This window comes from Panthera tigris, chromosome B2, assembly GCF_018350195.1.
Source record: "Panthera tigris isolate Pti1 chromosome B2, P.tigris_Pti1_mat1.1, whole genome shotgun sequence".
NCBI classification, from domain to species: Eukaryota; Metazoa; Chordata; class Mammalia; order Carnivora; family Felidae; genus Panthera; species Panthera tigris.
The window spans coordinates 138,285,758-138,306,481 of record NC_056664.1 but is presented as its reverse complement, the minus strand read 5'-3'; the positions used below and the strand labels follow the sequence as shown (position 1 = coordinate 138,306,481).

Below are 20,724 nucleotides of genomic sequence, written 5' to 3'. Positions count from 1 at the left end.
TAACAAAGCATTTAACTGAGTGGATCTTTATTTTAAAGTACTCTGACATACACTGCCTTATGTAATAAAACAAATCACAACACACGGAATAAATACTGATGCTTTATAAAAGACTGGGATTAAAATATTTAAGTGGCTTCCCAATGAGAATAAAGCTTGATTGAAAAACATCTGCAACTGTAATCAATGGATTTACTCCTAGTACATTTCTCTTCTTAGGATGCTCTATTATCTTTTACATGACCGATTTAAAGGTTTTTTTATGTGGTTTAGCTATTTATTTTCAGACTAAGGTGCTAGCTAAAAAAGTCTAATAACAAAACAAATCAACATTTGTTTTCCTTAAAAAATACAGCAGCAGAAGCACAAATAATATGGGTAATACTTCCAAGGTATCTTAATAGTCCCATAATTAACAAGACTATTGAGGCTAACACACAATAAATTACACATGAATGATTTTCAACTTTAAAACCACTATTCTTTATAGTCAGGCCCCAATTTATCATAATATTACAGCATATTGACAACTTGTAGAGAAGTGCTCCTTTGAATTTCCACATTTTGAACAATTATAATTTTAGCAAGTTAAAATTTTACAACATAGAACATGAAAATTAGTGTATTTGTAACATCCATAAAAGAAATTCAAAAATTCAGAAAATTATCATTTGCCTCAACGGTGAAAAAACAATTTTACCAACTAGTTAACTTCAGTGAAAAGAGAATATTCTAAATGTTTTAAGTGGAGTTCTTTCGGAAGCCTAAACTTTTTGTAAAATTCATAATGTCTTATACGGTCCAATGCATATTATAATAGTTCTGTAATAAAACGTAGTCTACAGACTTAGAATCCACACGATAGCATATACAATGGAACACTTCCTACAGAACAGATCTGATAACGTAATGTCTACCTTGTTGAAAGACACCCCCTGTTCTAAGGGGTTCAGGGTGTTGGCCGCTGCAGCTGCCGCCGTCAGCTGGGCCGTGAGAGCTTGCAACTGCACAACCAGCCCAGCATCCAGGGCCTGCAGGATAGAAGGCTGAGGCTTCTGCTGCTGGAGCTGTAAAGTTTGTATCAACTGCTGAAGCTGGAAGGGAAAAAAGGATAAGTCATTACGAACAGATGCTGAGTTTTATTTGCAAGAATACCCACCTAAAACTTTCAGTCAATAAAATTCTACATCCTACAGTCTTTGGAAAAATAAAAATTTATATGAACTCAAAACAACAATTAAAAAAAAAAAGATTTAAAAAAAATCCTTAATAGGTCTTCTGTGCTTCTGGGAAGTCTTGAACTTTAAGCCTAATAAAGTGGTCATATCAGAACAGGTAAAGAACTCGTCAGACACAGACTGATTTTTTTTTTCATTAAGCTTTTCATTCCTTCTTCAATAAACTCCTTCATCTCTGTAAAAGAACAAGTGACAACTGCTTCTGCTATCTTTCAGATTTCTCATCAGATAACACATCTCCTGAAAGCAGAAAAAGTAAGAAATCTGTCCCCTGGAGCAGTCTCGAAGTAAGGAAATTAAAGGTGAATAGTGCCAACAACTATTGAAAGCAATCCCTGTTCCTCCTAGTCACTCGTCCTTTGAAAAAGCAGAAACAACAGTTAAGATCCTGAAGATATTTCATAGATAAACCCTACGTACATCTTACAAGTAATTAATACTTTCCTAATCAAGATCTAAACCTGGGTTGAATCTGAAAATTATCACTTCAGAATAAAACAATGAATGTGTACTGTTTAAGTGAAGATCAATTTACAGTGGGAGAAGGTACAAAAGCCTTCCAAGACGAAAGTAAGTAATTTCAGGCCTATCTAAAAACAGCAACATAAGAAACAATCTAGAGTCATCTGGCTATCAAATAAACAACTACTACGAGCTACTAATGGGAGAGCAAAGAAAGTAATACAAAAATATATGACAGCTGAGTTACTGCTCCAGAACACACAGGACGGAGGGAGGGAGGGAGGGAGGGAGGGAGGGAGGGAGGGAGGGGGAAGGAGGATGAAAGGTAGTGAGAGGAGGAAGGGTGGGGCGGAGGCAGGGAGGGGGGGAGTGAAGGGGGTTAATATCATATTTTCTGGTTTACACATCTCTTTTGACATCCCCATTTTTCCACACAGCACTGTTGCTGTTTCAGTCAGGTTCAAAGCACCGCAGCACCCTACTTTTCCCTCTACTCAGACTTCATATTCTACCGATTACTGTGTCTTCTTAACTTTCTTTGTACTATTTCATCTGGAAATTCTTTGTACTATTTCTTCTGGAAAAATCACTTCTCCTGCCAAAATTATTTATTTGAATAGGTGTCTTTTAAATGAGAACATTTTCTTTATGAATTATTTTCAAAATATCATTATCACAAAATAAAATAATTTGATAATTTTATCTAATACCCAATTCAGTTTCCCCATTCGTTTTTACACGTTTAAAACTCTAGAATAGTCCCTTTTTTCTCAGACTGTCCTTTTAGAGTCTACTACTCTATTTTCACATATTCATTACTTCCTTTCCTTTATCGCTGTTACCAATACTTGCTATCTCTAGGCTTCTTTCCCCCCTCATCCATTAAAGTACCATTCAGATCAAGTGACTTCAACATAAAAATCTGTGGCAATTCCACACTGCTAAGCCCTTTCTTTTTCAGCCTACCATTTCTGTCTTTTGAAACCCATGTCCCACATTTAGGTCTACCATTTCAGATTTGTCATCGTTAACTTATATACACAGGCCATCTGATCCTCCAGACATCTCAACTCTAAAAGATCTTTTGTGTACCCAGCATTGTTATGCTCTATACACTCACTATTCACTCATTCTACAACAAGGTACTGACCATCTGCTACCTAAATACTGGAGATACATGAGTGAACAAAACAACAAAAAACTCCTCGTCCTTCTGTATGTATGTCCTTCATACATTCCAGTGGGAAGAGACAGAGAATGAACAAAATAAGTAAATTATATAATGTAATACAAGATAGATTATATAATGTAATAGAAAAGGGGCGCCTGGGTGGCTCAGTCAGTTAGGCATCCGGCTCTTGATTTCAGTTCAGGTCATGATCTCCTGGTTTGTGGGATCGAGTCCCGTACTGGTCTCTGCACTGACAGTGTGGAGACTGCCTGGGATTCTTTCTCTCCATGCCCACCCCCTGCTTGCACACATGCTCTCTCTCAAAATAAGTTAAAATAAACTTTAAAAAAAAAAAAAAAGAAAGAAAGAAGGCAGGCAGGTGATAGGAAAAAGAAGTATGGGGGTGAAAGAATGTGCAGTTTTAAATCACTTTTTAAAAGACTTAGTGAGGTGACATTTAAACAAAAACTTACAGGTGGCTGAAATCTTATGAATATCTGGAAAAAGAGTTTGGGGGATTTTATTGCACAGATCATAATAAATTTGGTTTTTAAAGGACAGGTTAAAAAAAAAAAAAAAAGGAGATGCTAAGAATGAGCTATCTTCAAATCCTACCATGACTAGTTCCATTTCAAAGTCTCATTTCAAATGCCACTCCTCAAAAACACCTTCTCTTGGCTACCCTCCCTAACTCTGACCCCTTCTCCAAAACCTAGTCCCTCTAAAAATTCACTCTTTTCACTTATGTGTCACTATCTAAATAAAGCTTTATACTTAAGAAAGACATCTTTCCCAAGACAGAAGACCTCCCTGTCTTGTCAGCGGAGTAACAACAGCATCTAATAATGCTTGCCAAAAACTAGGTGCTAAATCAATATTTTAGCGTAAAATGCATTTTTTATAGAACAGCACATATAACGATGTTTTACTAAATTTAAAACAAAGGCAAGCTACTGAGTACTAGTGTGATCTCATTTTTACAAAATAAGAGAACACATATTATTTAGGTGGTACATTATGAAAATGAGCTCTAAATCACTGTTCATGTAACAAAAAAAATGCTCACCTGTTGGCCTTGAGGACTTTGTAAGATCTGAGCTACAGCGGCAAGTGTATCTGTATTTGTTATCTGAGATACCCATGGATCGGGCAGACCCTGGACAACATTGGCTGGAGTAACAGGTGTCACAGGCGTTCCTTTTAAAAAAGACATACCCACCCAAACAAATATGTAAAGTAAATAAATAAGACTTGGAAAGGTAGAGAGATTTGCTTTGTCACTTTTATAAAATATATACAAACTTAAATAAATGTTTTTATTTTATTGTATAATTACAGAATTAGGTAGGTTGAAAAAAAAATACCAAAAGGATCTGTCCATACTTGTCCTCATTAACTAAGCTACTACTTTAAAGGAGCCTACAATGCTTAGAAGTCATTAAAAATCTTACTACAGAAGAAGATTCAATGACAGGAGGAAATATTCAAAATATAATTTTAAAAAATATAAAACAGTATGTATAATATAAAGCTATTTTTGTTTAAAATGGATGTATATGAGGACACCTTGGTGGCTCAGTTAAAATGTCCAACTCTTGGTTTCGGCTCAGGTCATGATCTCATAGACCATATTGGGCTCTGTGCTGACAGCACAGAGCCTGCTTGAGATTCTCTCTCTCCCTCTCTCTCTTTGCTCCTCCCCTGGTTGCTCTAAGTAAATAAACTTAAAAAAAAACAAAAAAAAAACAAACAAGGATGTATAGGTGTATAGACACAGACACACACAACAAAAACTAAATATAAACCAAATGTTAATACTTAAATTATTATAAATTTTAAATGTCATTTAAATATACTTCAAAAAACAGGATTTTCAGATTATTATGAAAGTATTCTTGGCTCCATTAAATAATTTTTTCAGAGTTCCTTATAAATAGTAAGTTCCCCTACTAGACTGTGAATATTGAGGTGATTTACATGCAAGTTTAAAAGACTACAGGCAGCCTAAACCAGGAAAAAAACCTAAGTGACAAACCAATTTCCCAACATTCATTATATTTGTTACTAGGGATTTAAAACATTTTTAGAAAAGAATTACACACAAATATAAAATCTGAGTTTATTTTTCCTTCAAATTACATTTCCTTTCAGTTATCTAATGCTAGATAAATTCTCCTGCACTGTCAAACAGTTATTTTACGTATGAATAATCACCTGAAAAACAGGAGTAGAATATTCAGAGAACAAATCTCTAAGGAAGGAACATACCTGGGGTGTTGCTCATAGCAGCAGTAGTACTGGCCAAAACAGGTGTGACAACCGGGGGAGGAATCCCTGCTGCCATATCCAGAAGAGGCTGAATAATCTCACTCTTAAACACATTATTTTTCTGCCATAAGTTTAATACTCTCACTATTTTACTCTAGAGGTAAAAAGAAAAATGACATTTTAATTTTTTGCTTTCAGAGCCTTAGCACAGTCATTTCAGAGACTATTTGAGCAGCGGATGGGAAGGACGGATTCAAATACTTCTATAGTCCTTTCCACCTCTGAAATCATGTTTCTGTAATTTTGCATCTGCTTAACACACTTGGAAAAAAAGGTTCATCTGGATAGATATACGAGACAAATGAAAGCTACATTTAGCGAAAGGCAAGAATGGCAACTAGGTTCCAGCTTCTATGTGAGGTCTGAGGAGATCGCTGGTTAGGGCTGGCTGGAGACTGCGTTCAGGCTGCTGAGGTGATCAGGATTCATCTCAGCACCAAAGCTGTATTTACAGGTCATTTTAACTTTATTTTTTAAACAAATAACGAACTTCAGGACAAAGTCCTTATCTTACATGACTTTTTAAAAATTTAATAGTGCAATCAACCTATCAGAAGAGATTACTAAATTTCCAAATCAGCATCCAAAATAAGTAAAATTCTAACATCTTTGGACACACATAAACTTTTTTATTCTCTGTCAGGTTCCAAAGCCTTCTTTTTATGTGGTATGGAATATTTATTCACTCAGACTGGCAGGCAGCAGTGTGGTTTCTGGCACTGGTGAAACTCCACCATAACAAAATAAATGCAGTTGTTTCCTATCAACTGCTTGGCAGACCCACGTTTCATAGACACTTAATAGGTGCATATCAGCTCAGGTCAAATATCAAAACAATGAATTAGTTTTGTGTGCAAATAAATAAGCTTTTAGTGTATTTCCAAAAGCTTATTATAGCCAGTTTAACACCAACCAACTGCTTCAGTAAGTTAAAAATTAGCAAAATCATCTACATCTCTCCACTTTCAGAAGATTCTAAGAATCTCAGAACATGGATAGTGTAATAACTAAATATTCAAATTCAAAATTACTTAAAGGGTAACAAAATCATAAATTAAGATAATCCAGAGTCTCATTAAGACCAAAAGGTAATGTAATGACTTAAAAAAAAAAAAAAAAAAAAGCATACCTTATCATCCCCAGGGCAACGATATAAATTCTGGAAAGTACTAATGATGTTATTACTAAATCTGGGTGCAAACACATCCTTTTCTTGACCAAACTGATGTCGAGATTGTCGCACAATAGAGTCAATAACATAAAGTCCAGGTACCTTGTATTCTGGTTTACACTGATAGAAAAAAGAAGAGTAGGAAGGGAAGGAATAATGAGAAGGAAGGTAACCTTCATTATAAATCCTATACAAGTACAGAAACAATGCTTATGTAGACATAACGAATATTCAGACGCTGACTATTCCACACCATCTGTCTCTAGAATAGCATCTTAAACAATCTACTTTGGCTACTCCAGACACCCAGTTCAACTGCCAATCACCTAAGTTCTGTAATAGTACTGCATAACTAGCTTGGATGACAAATAAAAGAATAAATAAGGCACTGCTACAAGAAAATTTTTTTTCTTTAATGATTTTGAAAAGCCACAAGGAAGGAAGCAGCAAATTTAGGAAAGAGCTCTAGAAAAAAGCATGGCCAACATGTATTAAACTTCATCTGAAATGTGTAACAAAGGGGTTTCTGTACTAAGGAAGGAACAAATAACAAGACAAACTATAACACTGTATATACACCGACCCTAAAGTCTCAAAAGTTTTCTCAACTACCACACCTGTAAGAAAGATAAGAAACTACCATTGTGATTACAAGAATCTATCCTATAAAAATATTTTTAAGCTACTCCACTGATAAATGTTTCTCAACATTCTTATCCACCACCCAAATTGAGGAATATAATATAAGCCTCCTACTTTCTTGCCAGAAGCTTTTCTAGCCTATCTGGTCAAGTGAGCACAATGAAGACTCCTTTTACTATTAAGCTTACTGCTCCTGGTTTGTCCCTATATCCAGAAGCATAAGAAAACCTGCTTCTCAAGCATATGTTACTTAACATGGAATCATGGCTGCAAGGTTCAACTTTCGGGTGTAATTAGGTAAGTCACCTAAAGTAACTTCCTGGCAATCATATATGGCACTAAAGTACAATTACATTCTTGAAAAATCCTTGGAAACTCAAGTACCTCAATCCACCCCCAACACACACGCACGCGCACACGCACACACACATTTCTAATGGCATTATCAGTGGAGGCAATGAGCGATTCCATTCTGCAAAAAGACAAGATGATGCTTCATTTGTTCCTTCAAATACTCTTTTTTTTTAAGTTTATTGATTTTGAGAGAGACAGTGTGAGTAGGGGAGGGGCAAGAGGGAGGGAGAGAGGGAGAGAGGGAGGGAGGGGGGGGAGAGAGAGAGAGAGAGAGAGAGAGAGAGAGAGAGAGAGAGAGAGAGAATATCCCAAGCAGGCTCCACACCATCAGTGCACAGCCCAAGAGCTGGACGCTTAACCGACTGAGCCACCCAGGCACCCCCTTTCAAATACTCTTCAAGAACATTATCCTTAAAGTCTTATTTACTCAAGAAAATGAGGAGTCCTTTAGCACCAATTCACAGTATCTATCGCAACATTCTGACTGTTAAGAACTTGAAATATTTCATAGAAGGGCAATAATGTTGGTGTTTGGATAATGAAGTTTTAAGTTGAACCTACCTAAAGGTTAAAAGTTAAGGTTTTTGAAAGTCTGAAATAGTTTTCCCTCAAGTTCCAAAAACATTGAGCATTATTTGTCCTTGAGCTCATGTATCTGGCCAAGGCTATTTTCCTGATTACTATACATTCAAAGAAACAGAAACCTAACCAAGCAAAAAATGTATCTTAGTAAAGAGAAAAAAAATTTTTAATTTAATGAAAAGCAGGATATTCATTTTGTTAAAATGTATCTATTCCCTAATGCCACAAATATAGATAAGTGATTAATAATTATTTATTAAGTATTTTATTGGCATTTTAATTTTCCTAAAGACAAAATAATCTGAAATATTTCATATAAATAACTACCCTGAGAGTAAGACTGAACAGAATTTAGAAGTTGCTCATAAGAACTTCAGAAATTAATACTGAATGCTAAGTAATGAATGTACTAAATTTTTAAGAAATGCATCTTTTTCTTTGATTTGTACAAACACTCAGATTACAAACTCACAACACAGAAGAATCATGAGTATATAAGATAATAAATGGACCTTTATGGCCTACTGTGAAGATTCCAAAGCTTCAAAAATATATTAGCAGTTTAGTAATAAGCTGTAAGGCCTAAGGGAAAAAAACATTTCTTCATCCACAGGATCTTTAGATATACTATACATTAAAATGTTGTGGGACAGATTCTCCTTCACTTATAGATTAGGTACTATTAGTCACATAAAATGACAAAAAAAAAAAATTCTTAAGTATGACCTCATGCTTTAAAATAACTTAATAATTGGTAAACTTAGCTAAGTCAGCAACTAGAAACCTAAGGAAAAATTAAAAACAAAAATGTGAAATGTTTTTTCAATTTTCTCTTCAAGTTCTATCAGTACTAAAAATGCAGTAATTCTTAAGGCTTTCCACTGGTATGAGAAATTTTTACTCTTTAAATAATAAGCATAAACTTATGTCATATTGAGTTTTCAGTTATAACATCTTCAAACTACATTCTAGTAATTTCTAATTTTTTGTGCTTCAGAAATAGCCCTTTTTAAAGGGAGAGAAAGGCAGTAACACAGGGAGAATGCATCTTTGAACATATTTTGTGATTTTCATTCTAATGTTATCTAAGCTATTATGTGAATACCATCAAAGTCAGGATTTTTTGACAAAAATACTCTCTAGGTTCCTTGGACCACATACTTTGCAATATATGAACTATTACATAATCTAATGATTCATTAGACTGAGACTGCAATCAAGATGGCAGAGCAGCATGGAGACTCTCAGCTTGTCTCCTCCCTGAAACGCAGCTAGATCAGCACTATATAACACATAGCATTTATATAACAATTCTATTATTAGAATTTGTGCTGCCATTTTCAGCTATTAAAAGTTAACATTAGGAGCGCTTGTGTGGCTCAGTCAGTTAAGTGTCCAAATTCAGCTCAGGTCATGATCTCACAGTCTGTGAGTTCGAGCCCCATGTTGGGCTCTGTGCTGACAGCTCAGAGCCTGGAGCCTGCTTCAGATTCTGTGTCTCCCTCTCTCTCTGCCCCTCCCCTGCTTATGTTCTGTCTCTATCTCAAAAATAAATAAAACATTAAAAAAAAATCAAAAAGTTAAGATTAAAGGAAACAAAGCTAGAATGGTAAAACCAGGGGCACGTGGGTGTACTTGCAAAGCACTGAAGGATGCTGACAAAAGCATGTAGTAAAGGGCTGTTCCCAGGACACGGCCATACCTGACACTACATGAGTTCTCAAAGTGAATACCAGAGAAAAATCCTCTCCTGTTTCTGGCAGAAGGGGGAGAAAAGGAACCATTTTGAGATAGCCAGCAGCATTCTGTTCTTAAGAAGGTATGCGCTCAGGAGAATCTATTTAACCAGAGCCTCAATGACCTGGAGGAAGAATACCCAACTCCAGTCTACTATAGCCATCCTGTCCTGCCTAAGAAGGATTAAGAAAAACTAAGAAGCATGTGTTAAGTCCATGATCCAGAGATACAGGCTCTATAAAAAACCTACAACTAACATCATACTCACTGGTGAAAAACTAAAAGTTTTCCCACTAAGACCAAGTATGGATGACAACAAGGTATGGATGCCCCTCTCACCAATGCTTTTCAATATCATATTGGAAGTCCTAGCTAATGCAATAAGACAATAAAAGGAAATAAAAGCTACAAAGATTGGGAAGGAAGGTTCAACAAATACTAAACATATATAATTGAGCCTACAAGATCTTTACTGCTATGAACCAATCTACATATTACTTAAGGAAACAACATTTAATTACATAACTTAAATTGGAAACACAAAATAAGTGTAAAGAATAAGTGGTATCTTCTTTTAGATGGTAAACACACTACTTTTCTGTCATTTTTGAGACTTCTGATGATTCAAGTTTTCCCAAAGTGTGCAACCTCAGAAGTTCCAAGAAGTCTGAACTAGAATTTAGAATCACGATAATAGGAATACTAGCTGGGGTTGAAAAAAAACAAAGAATTCTTTTCTGCAGAGATAAAAGTAAAATCTAGTCCAAATGAAATTAAAAATGTTATGACTGAGATGCAATATCAAATGGACACAACAGTAAGGATGGATGAAGCAGAGCAGCAAAGCAGTGATCTAGAAGATAAAATTATGGAGAATAATGAAGCAGAAGAAGAGGGAAACAAAGACAAAAGAGCATGATACAAGACTTAGAGAACTCAGTGACTTTTTAAAAAGGAATAGTATCTGAACCACAGGAGTCCCAGAGATGAAGAGAGAGAAAAAAGGGCAGAAGGTTTATGTGAGCAAAATATAGAAGAAAACTTTCCTAGTCTGGGAAAGGACACAGACATCAAAATCCAAGAAGCACAGAGAAATCCCATCAGATTCAACAAAAACCGACCATCACCAAGGCATATCGTAGTCAAATTCACAAAATACACAGACAAGGAAAGAATTGTGAGAGCAGCAAGGGAAAAAAAAGTCCTTAACATTTAAGGGAAGGCAAATCAGGTTCGCAGCAGACCTATCCACATACACTTGGCAGACCAAAAGGAGCAGCAGGATATATTCAATGTGCTGAATCAGAAAGAATTCTTAATCCAGCAAGGCTGTCATTCAAAATAGAAGAGATAAGGAGTTTCCCAGACAGACAAAAACTACAGAGTTCATGACAACTGAATCAGGCCTAAAAGAAATCTTTTTTTTTTTTTTTAATTTTTTAACATTTATTTATTTTTGAGAAAGACAGAGAAACAGAGTGCAAGCTGGGGAGGGGAAGAGAGAGGGAGACACAGAATCTGAAGCAAGCTCCAGCCTCTGAGCTGTCAGCACAGAGCCCAATGCAGGGCTTGAACTCACAAACCATGAGATCATGACCTGAGCTGAAGTTGGACGCTTAACTGACTGAACCAGCCAGGCGCCTCAGGTTGCAAGAAATTTTAAGGGGGATTCTTTGAGTGGAGAAAAGACAAACAGAATAAAAAAGACCTAAAGCAACAAAGACTAGAAAGGACCAGAGAACAACACCAAGTCTACAAGGCAACAAAATTCAACTAAAGTCATATCTTTCAGTATTCACTCTTAATGTCAATGGACTAAACACTCCAATCAAAAGACAAAAGGTATCAAAATGAATAAGAAAACAAGACCCATCTATATACTACTTACAAGAGACCCATTTAATACCTAAAGATACCTGCATATTGAAATTAAGGGATCTATCATGCTAATGGTCATCAAAAGAAAGCTGGAGTAACTATACTTATATCAGATGAACTAGAGTTTAAAATAAAGACTGTAACAAGAGATGAAGAGAGCATTATATCATAATTAAGGGGTCTATCCACCAAGAAGACCTAACAATTGTAAACATTTATGCCCCCAATGTGAAAGAACCCAAATACATAAATCAATTATCAAAAACATAAAGAAACTCACTGACAATAATACCGTAGTAGTAGGAGGCTTCAATACCCCACTTATAGCAATGGACAGATCATCTAAGCAGAAAATCAACAAGTAAACAATGGCTTTGAAGCACACACTGGACCAGATGGACTCAACAGATATATCCAGAACATTTCATCCTAAAGTAGAATACACATTTTTCTTGAGTGCACATGGAACATTCTCCAGAACAGATCACATACTGGGACACAAATCAGCCCTCAACAAGTACAAAAAGATGGGAGATCATACACTGCATATTTTCAGACCACAACGCTATGAAACTCGAAATCAACCACAAGAAAAAATTTGGAAACACCATGAATACTTCAAGATTAAAGAACACCATAGTGAAGAATGAATGGTTCAATCAAGAAATTAAACAGGAAATTTTTAATTTTTTTTTCTCTTAATGTTTATTTATTTTTGAGACAGAGAGACAAAGCATAAACTGGGGAGGGTTAGAGAGAGAGGGAGACACAAAATCTGAAACAGGCTCCAGGATCCGAGCTGTCAGCACAGAGCCCGACGCAGGGCTCGAACTCACGGACTGTGAGATCATGACCTGAGCTGAAGTCGGACGCTCAACCAACTGAGCCACCCGGGCACCCCAAGGAAATTTAAAAATATACAGAAGCCAATGAAAATGAAAACCCAACAGCCCAAAACCTCTGGAAGGCAGCAAAGGCAGTCATAAGAGGCAAGTATATAGCAATCCAGACCTTCCTAAAGAAGAAAGGTCTCAAATACACAACCTAAACCCACACCTAAAAGAGCTGGAAAAAGAACAGCAAATAAAGCCCAAAACCAGCAGAAGAAAGAAAATAATAGATTAGGGCAGAAATCAATGATACTGAAATTAAAATAACAGTAGAACAGATCAATGAAACCAGGAGCTGGTTCTTTGAAAGAATTAACAAAATTGATAAACACCTACCCAGACTTATCAAAAAGAAAAAAAGAAAAGAACCCAAATAAAAACCATGAATGAAAGAAGAGAGATCACAACCAACATCGCAGAAATACAAACAATACGAGAATATTAAGAGCAATTATATGCCAACAAATTGTGTAATCTGGAAGAAACTGACAAATTTCTAGAAACATATAAAACTACCAAAACTGAAACAGGAAGAAATAGAAAATTTGAACATACCCATAACCCGTAAAGAAATTGAATCAGTAATCAAAAGCCTCCCAACAAACAAGAGTCCAGGGCTGGATAGCTTTCCAGGGGAATTCTACCAAACATTTAAAGAAGAGTTAGCACCTATTCTTTTGAAGCTGTCCCAAAAAACAGAAATGGAAGGAAAACTTCCAAACTCATTTTACAAGACCAGCATTACCTCGATTCCAAAACCAGACAAAGACTGCACTAAAATGGAGAACCACAGACCAATATCCCTGATGAACACAGAAGCAAAAATTCTCAATTAAGATACAAGCAAACCGAATCCAACAATACATTAAAGAATTACTCACCGCAATCAAGTAGGATTTATTCCTAGGATAGAGGGCTGGTTCAATATGCACAAATCAAACAATGTGATACATCACACTAATCAAAGAAAGAATAAGAACCATGTGATCCTCTCAATAGATGCAGAGAAAGCACTTGACAAAATACAGCAACCTTTCTTGATTAAAACCCTCAAGAAAGTAGGGATAGAAGGAGCATACCTCAAGATCATAAATGGCATATACGAAAGACCTATCGCTAAGAACATCCTCAATGGGGAAAAACTGAGAGTGTTCCTTCCTCCTAAGGTCAGGAACATGACAAGGATGTCCACTCTCACCACTGTTATTCAATATAGTGTTGGAAGTCCTAGCCTTAGCAATCAGAAAACACAAAGAAAAGGTATCCAAATCGACAAGAAGGAAATCAAACTTCTACTCTTCACAGACAACATGATACTCTATGTGGAAAACACAAAAGACTACCAAAAAATTGCTAGAACTGATACATGAATTCAGCAAAGTCTCAGGATATAAAATCAATGTACAGAAATCGGTTGCATTTCTATACACCAATAATGAGGCAGAAAAAAATCAAGGGGTCGATCCCATTGACAATGACACCAAAAACCATAAAATATCTACGCATAAACCTAACCAAGAGGTAAAAAATCTATACACTGAAAATTATAGAAAAGCTTATGAAAGAAATTGAAGAAGACAACAACAACAACAAAAAGGAAAAATATTCCATGCTTACAAACTGGAAGAACAAATATTGTTAAAATGTCGATACTACCCAATGCAGTCTACATATTCAATGCAATCTCTATCAAAATAACACCAGCATTCTTCACAGAGCTAGAATAAACAATCCGAAAATTTGTATGGAACCAGAAAAGACCCTGAATAGCCAAAGCAATCCTGAAAAAGAAAACCAAAGCTGGAGGCATCACAATTCTGGACTTCAAGCTGTATTACAAAGCTGTAATCATCAAGACAGTATGGTACTGGCACAAAAACAGACACATAGATCAATGGAACATAATAGAGAACCCAGAAATGGACCCACAAACATATGGCCAACTAATCTTTGACAAAGCAGGAAAGAGTATCCAATGGAAAAAAAGACAGTCTCTTCAGTAAATGGTACTGGGAAAACTGGGCAGCAACATGCGGAAGAATGAACCTGGAACACTTTCTTATACCATACACAAAAATAAACTCAAAATGGATGAAAGACCTAAACGTAAGACGGGAAGCCATCAAAATCCTAGAGGAGAAAACTGGCAACAACAACCTTTTAACACTAGCCACAGCAACTTCTTACTTGACATATCTTCAGAGGCAAGGGAAAGTAAAAATGAACTATTGGGACTTCAAGATAAAATGCTTCTACACAGCGAAGGAAACAATCAGCAAAACTAAAAGGCATCTGACCAAATGGAAGAAAATATCTGCAAATGATTTATCAGATAAAGGGTTAGTGCACTAAAGAATACATAATACACGATTCCATTTATGCAAAAGTAAAACACAGGTTAAACAGCATTGTTTAAGAATTAAGACTTATAGAGTAATACTGTAAGGCCAAACAAGGACATGACTAACATAAAATTCAGACTATGTTCACTTAAAGGGATATGATCAAGAAGAGACACTTGGGGACTTTAGTCAAAGCTCTATTTCTTGAACTGAGTGGTAGTTACACAGGTAACTTTAAAAAATTTAGCTTTACATGTTTTCTGCACTTTTCTGTAAACGTGTTAAAATGTCATATTAAAAAAGAAACATTTATATAAACATCCTCAAGTTCTTAAATAAAAAACAATAGGCAAAACATTAACAAGGACTGATAAGCTTGAGATATATTTGAAATGTACATATAAGGTGTATGGGGAAAAGAATGGATCTAAAATATCCTGGGGCAAAGGAATTTTAGTAACAAGTACACAAGGAAAGTGAGAATCTAAAAATTTGTTTTCAAACACTCTCTGGCCAAGTGCCCAAATCTTTGTGTAACCCACACCTGAGGCCAGAGGCCAGAGTAAACTTTCAAGTAGTGTTTCTAGCCTATGGAATACCATCATATATTATTGATTTATCTTTTCATTTATTACTATCTCTCATTAATCTATAAATCCTTCACAGCTAAAACCTAGACTCACAGGTAACACATTATCAAACTATTGCCAGACTTCTCCTTTCCTTGCACTGTCTATGGTGGGTGAAGGGACAGTACAGAGAAGCTAATATGTGGTGTTCTGGAGTTGGAGGATACCCAAAATTACAAGTTTAATATCATTAATTCATACTTCAAATTTTTCTTAGATCTCTCATTTGACTATATACATCGACAAATGGACCTTCTCATAAATTTGTTAAAATAGTACTTCTGACTATAAGCAATACTCTAATTCAGTGGTTTTACAAACTGGGTTCCATAGAACAAAGTATCTATGCAATGGCCTCAAAGGCTATGGGGCAGAAAACAAAACTAGTGAAGTGGGCTTCTGGTTCCCTACCACAACCACTACTGCTACATTTTTACTTAAGTTTTATCTGTCTCCCACCCCCAATACTAAACTTCAAGTAAGAATAGGAAGGAGGGGCACCTGGGGTGGCTCAGTTGGTTAAGCAACCGACTTCAGCTCAGATCTCGCAGTTCATGGGTTTGAGCCCCATGTGAGGCTCTGTGCAGACAGCTCAGAGCCTGGAGCCTGCTTCAGATTCTGTGTCTCCCTCTATCTCTCTGCCCCTCCCCGTCTCACGCTCTCTCGCTCTCACTCTCTCTCTCACTCAAAAATAAACATTAAAAAAATTTATTTTAAATGAACAGGATGAAAAAAAGTTTTCCTCTAGTATTAAAAAATTATATGCAATCTGGAACCTCATCAAAACTAAAAAATCTTTGTTCTGTTCTGCAAAACACCTGCGTGTTAAGAGAATGAAAAGACAAGTTACCAACTAGGAAAAAAATATTTACAAACCATAATACTGACAAAGGACTTACATCTAGAATATTGTTAAGAACTCTGAAAACCCAATGGTAAAAAAACATCCAATTAGAAAATGGGCAAAAGACACGAAAAGATATTTCACTGAAAATGCCAAGTAATAAGCATGTGAAAGTATGTTCAATGTCATCAGCCACTAGCTAAATGCAAATGAAACCACAATGAGACACTACTATACACTTATCAGAATAGCTAAAATAAAAAAAAATTGTGGTAACACCAAATGACGGCAAGAATGTGGAAACTGGATGGATCATACATTGTTGGTGGGACTATAAAATGGTACAGCCATTCTAGAAAACAGAAGCAATTTCTTATAAAATGAAACATGCACTTACTTTCCCAGAGAAATGAAAACTTACATTCACACAAAAATCCATAGACAAATGTTCCTAGCAGCTTTATTAATAACAGCCCCCCCCCAAATGGAAACGACTCACATGATGGGGTAGACACACTGGGGTACATGCGTAGTACCATGGAATGTTACTCAAAATGAAAAGAAGGGGGAAAAAAATGAAAAAGAAGGAACCATTAGACATGAGCTCTATTTGGATGGATCTTAATAAAATTATAATGAGCAAAACAAGCCAATTTCAAAGGGTACATTTACATAACATTCTTGAAATGGCAAAATTAGAGAGAGAGAACAGATTAATGACCCCCAGGAGTTAGGAGTTAGGAGTTAGGGGTGGCTACTGGTGTAGCTACCCTGGAAAACAGTACAGAGGTTCCTCAAAAAGCTAAAAATAGAACTACCCTACAACTCAGCTATTACTAGGTATTTACCCAAAGGATACAAAATACTGATTTGAAGGGGTACGTGCACTCTGATGTTTACAGCAGCATTATTAACAATAGCCAAATTATGGAAAGAGCCCAAATGTCCATCAACTGATGAAAGGATAAAGAAATGTGGTGTGTGTACGTACACACACACACACACACACACACACACACACACACAGGAATATTACTCAGCCATCAAAAAGAATGAGATCTTGCCATCTGCAACAACATGGATGGAGCTAGAGTATATTATGCTAACTGAAATAAGTCAGAGAAAGACAAATACCATATGATTTCACTCATATGTGGAATTTAAGAAACAAAACAGATGAACACATGGGGGGTGGAAAATAGAGACAGGGAAACAAACCATAAGAGACTCTTAACGACAGAGAACAAACCAAGGGTTGCTAGACGGGAGGTGGGCTGGGGATAGGCTAAATGGGTGATGGGTATTAAGGAGGGCACTTGTGATAAACACCAGGTTTTACATGTAAATGATAAATCAATAAATTCTACTATTACACTATATGTTAACTAACAAGAATTTAAATAAAAGTTTAAAAAAAAAAAAAAGATCCCTAGCTAAATCCTACGCACAAAAAGGTTTAAGATGCACTGTTTTATACATCTGGAATGTCTTTTTAAGTTCATCTATTTATCGATTTTTAGTAATCCTGACACCCAATGTGGGGCTCAAACTCATGACTCCAAGATCAAGAGTTGCATGCTCTTCTTCCAACTGAGCCAGCCAGGTGCCCCGACATTTGAAAATGTTTTAAAAAAAACTTTTAAAAGCTTTAGAACAGGGGTATTTTCCAAATCACCAACGTTTTTATTTTATACTGTGATTTGCCTAAAACACACGGCACACTTATTATTTTATTTTACCTTGTGTCTTAGCCTCACTTCACTAGTTCTGCATCTCAAAATATGTCTTACTAATAGCGTAAGTATTGAGAAACCAAGACATTAGATAAAAGCTGAATCACATAAAGGTTAGCTGATTTACTCAAGGTTACCTACCTAGTTTAGTGACACAGTCACCTCACTTTGATTCACATATCCTTCTCTCGGTCAACTATTTTTTTTTTTTAATTTTTTTTTTTCAACGTTTTTTATTTATTTTTGGGACAGAGAGAGACAGAGCATGAACGGGGGAGGGGCAGAGAGAGAGGGAGACACAGAATCGGAAACAGGCTCCAGGCTCCGAGCCATCAGCCCAGAGCCTGACGCGGGGCTCGAACTCACGGACCGCGAGATCGTGACCTGGCTGAAGTCGGACGCTTAACCGACTGCGCCACCCAGGCGCCCCTCGGTCAACTATTTTTAAGAAACACTGCTACCTTGCTGAATCCTTAATGCCATATACCACTGATTCTCAAACTGGTTGTGGTTACATCTAGGCACATGGACATGGGCAGAGTACAAAACCTAAATTCAATTACAGTAAAGTACAAACATAATACCATTTTTAAAATTTTAAGCACTATGTACTCCTGTCCCAAACTGTGGCATGAATAGGGCACTGATCACCAAGACTGTGCTTATAAAAAGCACTACTACATGTGTGTAAGACAGCTGTTTTCAACTTCATCTCCCTCTGCTTACCCTGGAAAATGGAATTTCAAGTCTACGTAATAAGATGTTGAGATGTATAATGTCTGAGACAAAATGAATTAGCAGAAGAGAAGTAGCTGGTAGGCAATGTCTTCTCCACACCTTATCTAAAAGTCTTGCTATCTAGGCATTCTGCTTAAAATGACCAGCAAGAATTTCCTGAAAAGCTATAAAAAGCAACAAATTTAGAATGCTATTTAAAATCAATCATATGCACACCATTTTTTTCAAGTGACATGATGCTCACTATGGCACTGCAAATTGACAAAACATCTACCTGAATAAAAGCTATTGTTTTTAGAAGTATACAAAAAGCACTACCATTTTATTTATTAATTAGAAAATAAGTGAAATCACTTTTAATAGCCTATCAAAACAATTTAAACTTGAGTATCTGATTTAAAAGAGTAGAGCACAAGGCATTAATCTAGAATTATAGTACATTTAGTGTATATATGGAAAATTATATACTTACTTTCTGAATGAATTTCTCAACACTCTGTACCACGTGTTTATAGAACTGAAAGAAAAAACATGAAGTGTACTTTTAAAATCTGTTCAATTAGATTCAAATTTTCCTGTTACACATAGGTTTAACATAGTTTCAAAGGTTTATCTAAACAATACTTTTTAATCATGAATTTTGAGACAAACATGTCACTCCCATTCATAAGCATGTAACTATGACATCTAATTAGTAAAGAATTCTTGACATACATACATACATACATACACGCATGGTCAGTACAAGTGACCCTTGAACACAGGTTTGAACTGTGTGGGTCCACTTACACGCTGATTTTTCTCAATAAATAGAGTACTGTAAGTGTATTTTATCTTACGATTTTCTTAATAATTATCCTATTTTCCCTAGCTTACTCAATTGTAAGAATATAGTATATAGTACATATACTGTATTTAATCAACTATTTATGTTACCAGTTAGGCTTCAGGTCAACAGTAACCTATCAGTAGTTAAGTTTTGAGGGAGTCCAATGTTATACACGGATTCTCGATGCTTGGGGGGATCAGCACCCCACCCCCCATGATGTTGAATTGCCAATTTATGTATCCAAAGTGTGTTAAGAGATACAAAAGAATTCAATCACGGTCCTTATAAAACCATACTTTCCCAAGTGGTTATGTTGACAGCAAAGTACTGGTAATAAGCACACAGGCAAAGGTATATTCTTACTTTCATGGAAGGGAAAGACCTCCTACAGTATCTTTAAATCAGGGTAATATATTTTAGTTTATGGCAATTGCATATTAGCATATTTGTTTAAAGAACTTCAATTGTGCTTCTATTTATACTTTCATCTCAGGAATTCTATTTTTAAGGGCCATCCTCTGGCCCTTAAGAGACACAAGAACATTCCTCTGAACTGCATCATGAAATCCAATATTTATAAAATAAAAAATAAAGGAAAACCTCATTACTAACAGTCATCAAATCAAAATATCCAAATTTAAGTTTGGCTAAAATTTTCATACTATAAAGGAACAGTTTACTCACAAGTTTAAGTTGCTTAAGTAAAAAAAAGGAAAACAACTACTTAAAAGTTAGTTAAGCACTACTTAAGCATTTAAAATTAACATACAAAATATTGATTACATACTGAATCATTGTTATTAAATAATAATTCTTCTGGAAAACATCTTGACAATGCTTCCTGCTTCTAGCCATTTTACTACATGTAATTCTGAGTAAAACTGCTTACTAAATTTTAATTCAAAGTTTATCAATTCACATAGGCCTTCTTCCCTAGTAGGTTCATCTGTGAGATTTTTCTGACAGTGTGCAATGTTAACTGCCCATCAAAATAATCATGCCTCTAAACACTGATTTAAAAAAAAAAAAACAACTTACCTCAGTATGAACCACAGTATCATTTAAATCTGATTTAAAAGGCAGTTCAAATCTCAATTTATGTTATGTACTAAATGCAGTTTAAAATAATACAGTACTGCGAAACAACTGGTCTGAA

The 20,724-nt window shown here is 35.7% G+C and overlaps 1 protein-coding gene across 1 annotated transcript in view; it reads right to left on the bottom strand.

Moving 5' to 3' along the window:
* The window catches only part of SCAF8 (SR-related CTD associated factor 8), a 159,099-nt gene that overhangs the window by 100,617 nt on the left and 37,758 nt on the right, over positions 1-20,724 (bottom strand). The window contains 5 exon segments of the mRNA XM_042987377.1: positions 918-1,094; positions 3,938-4,068; positions 5,140-5,293; positions 6,329-6,490; positions 19,212-19,256. Of these exon segments, the coding sequence (XP_042843311.1) occupies positions 918-1,094; positions 3,938-4,068; positions 5,140-5,293; positions 6,329-6,490; positions 19,212-19,256 (669 nt within the window).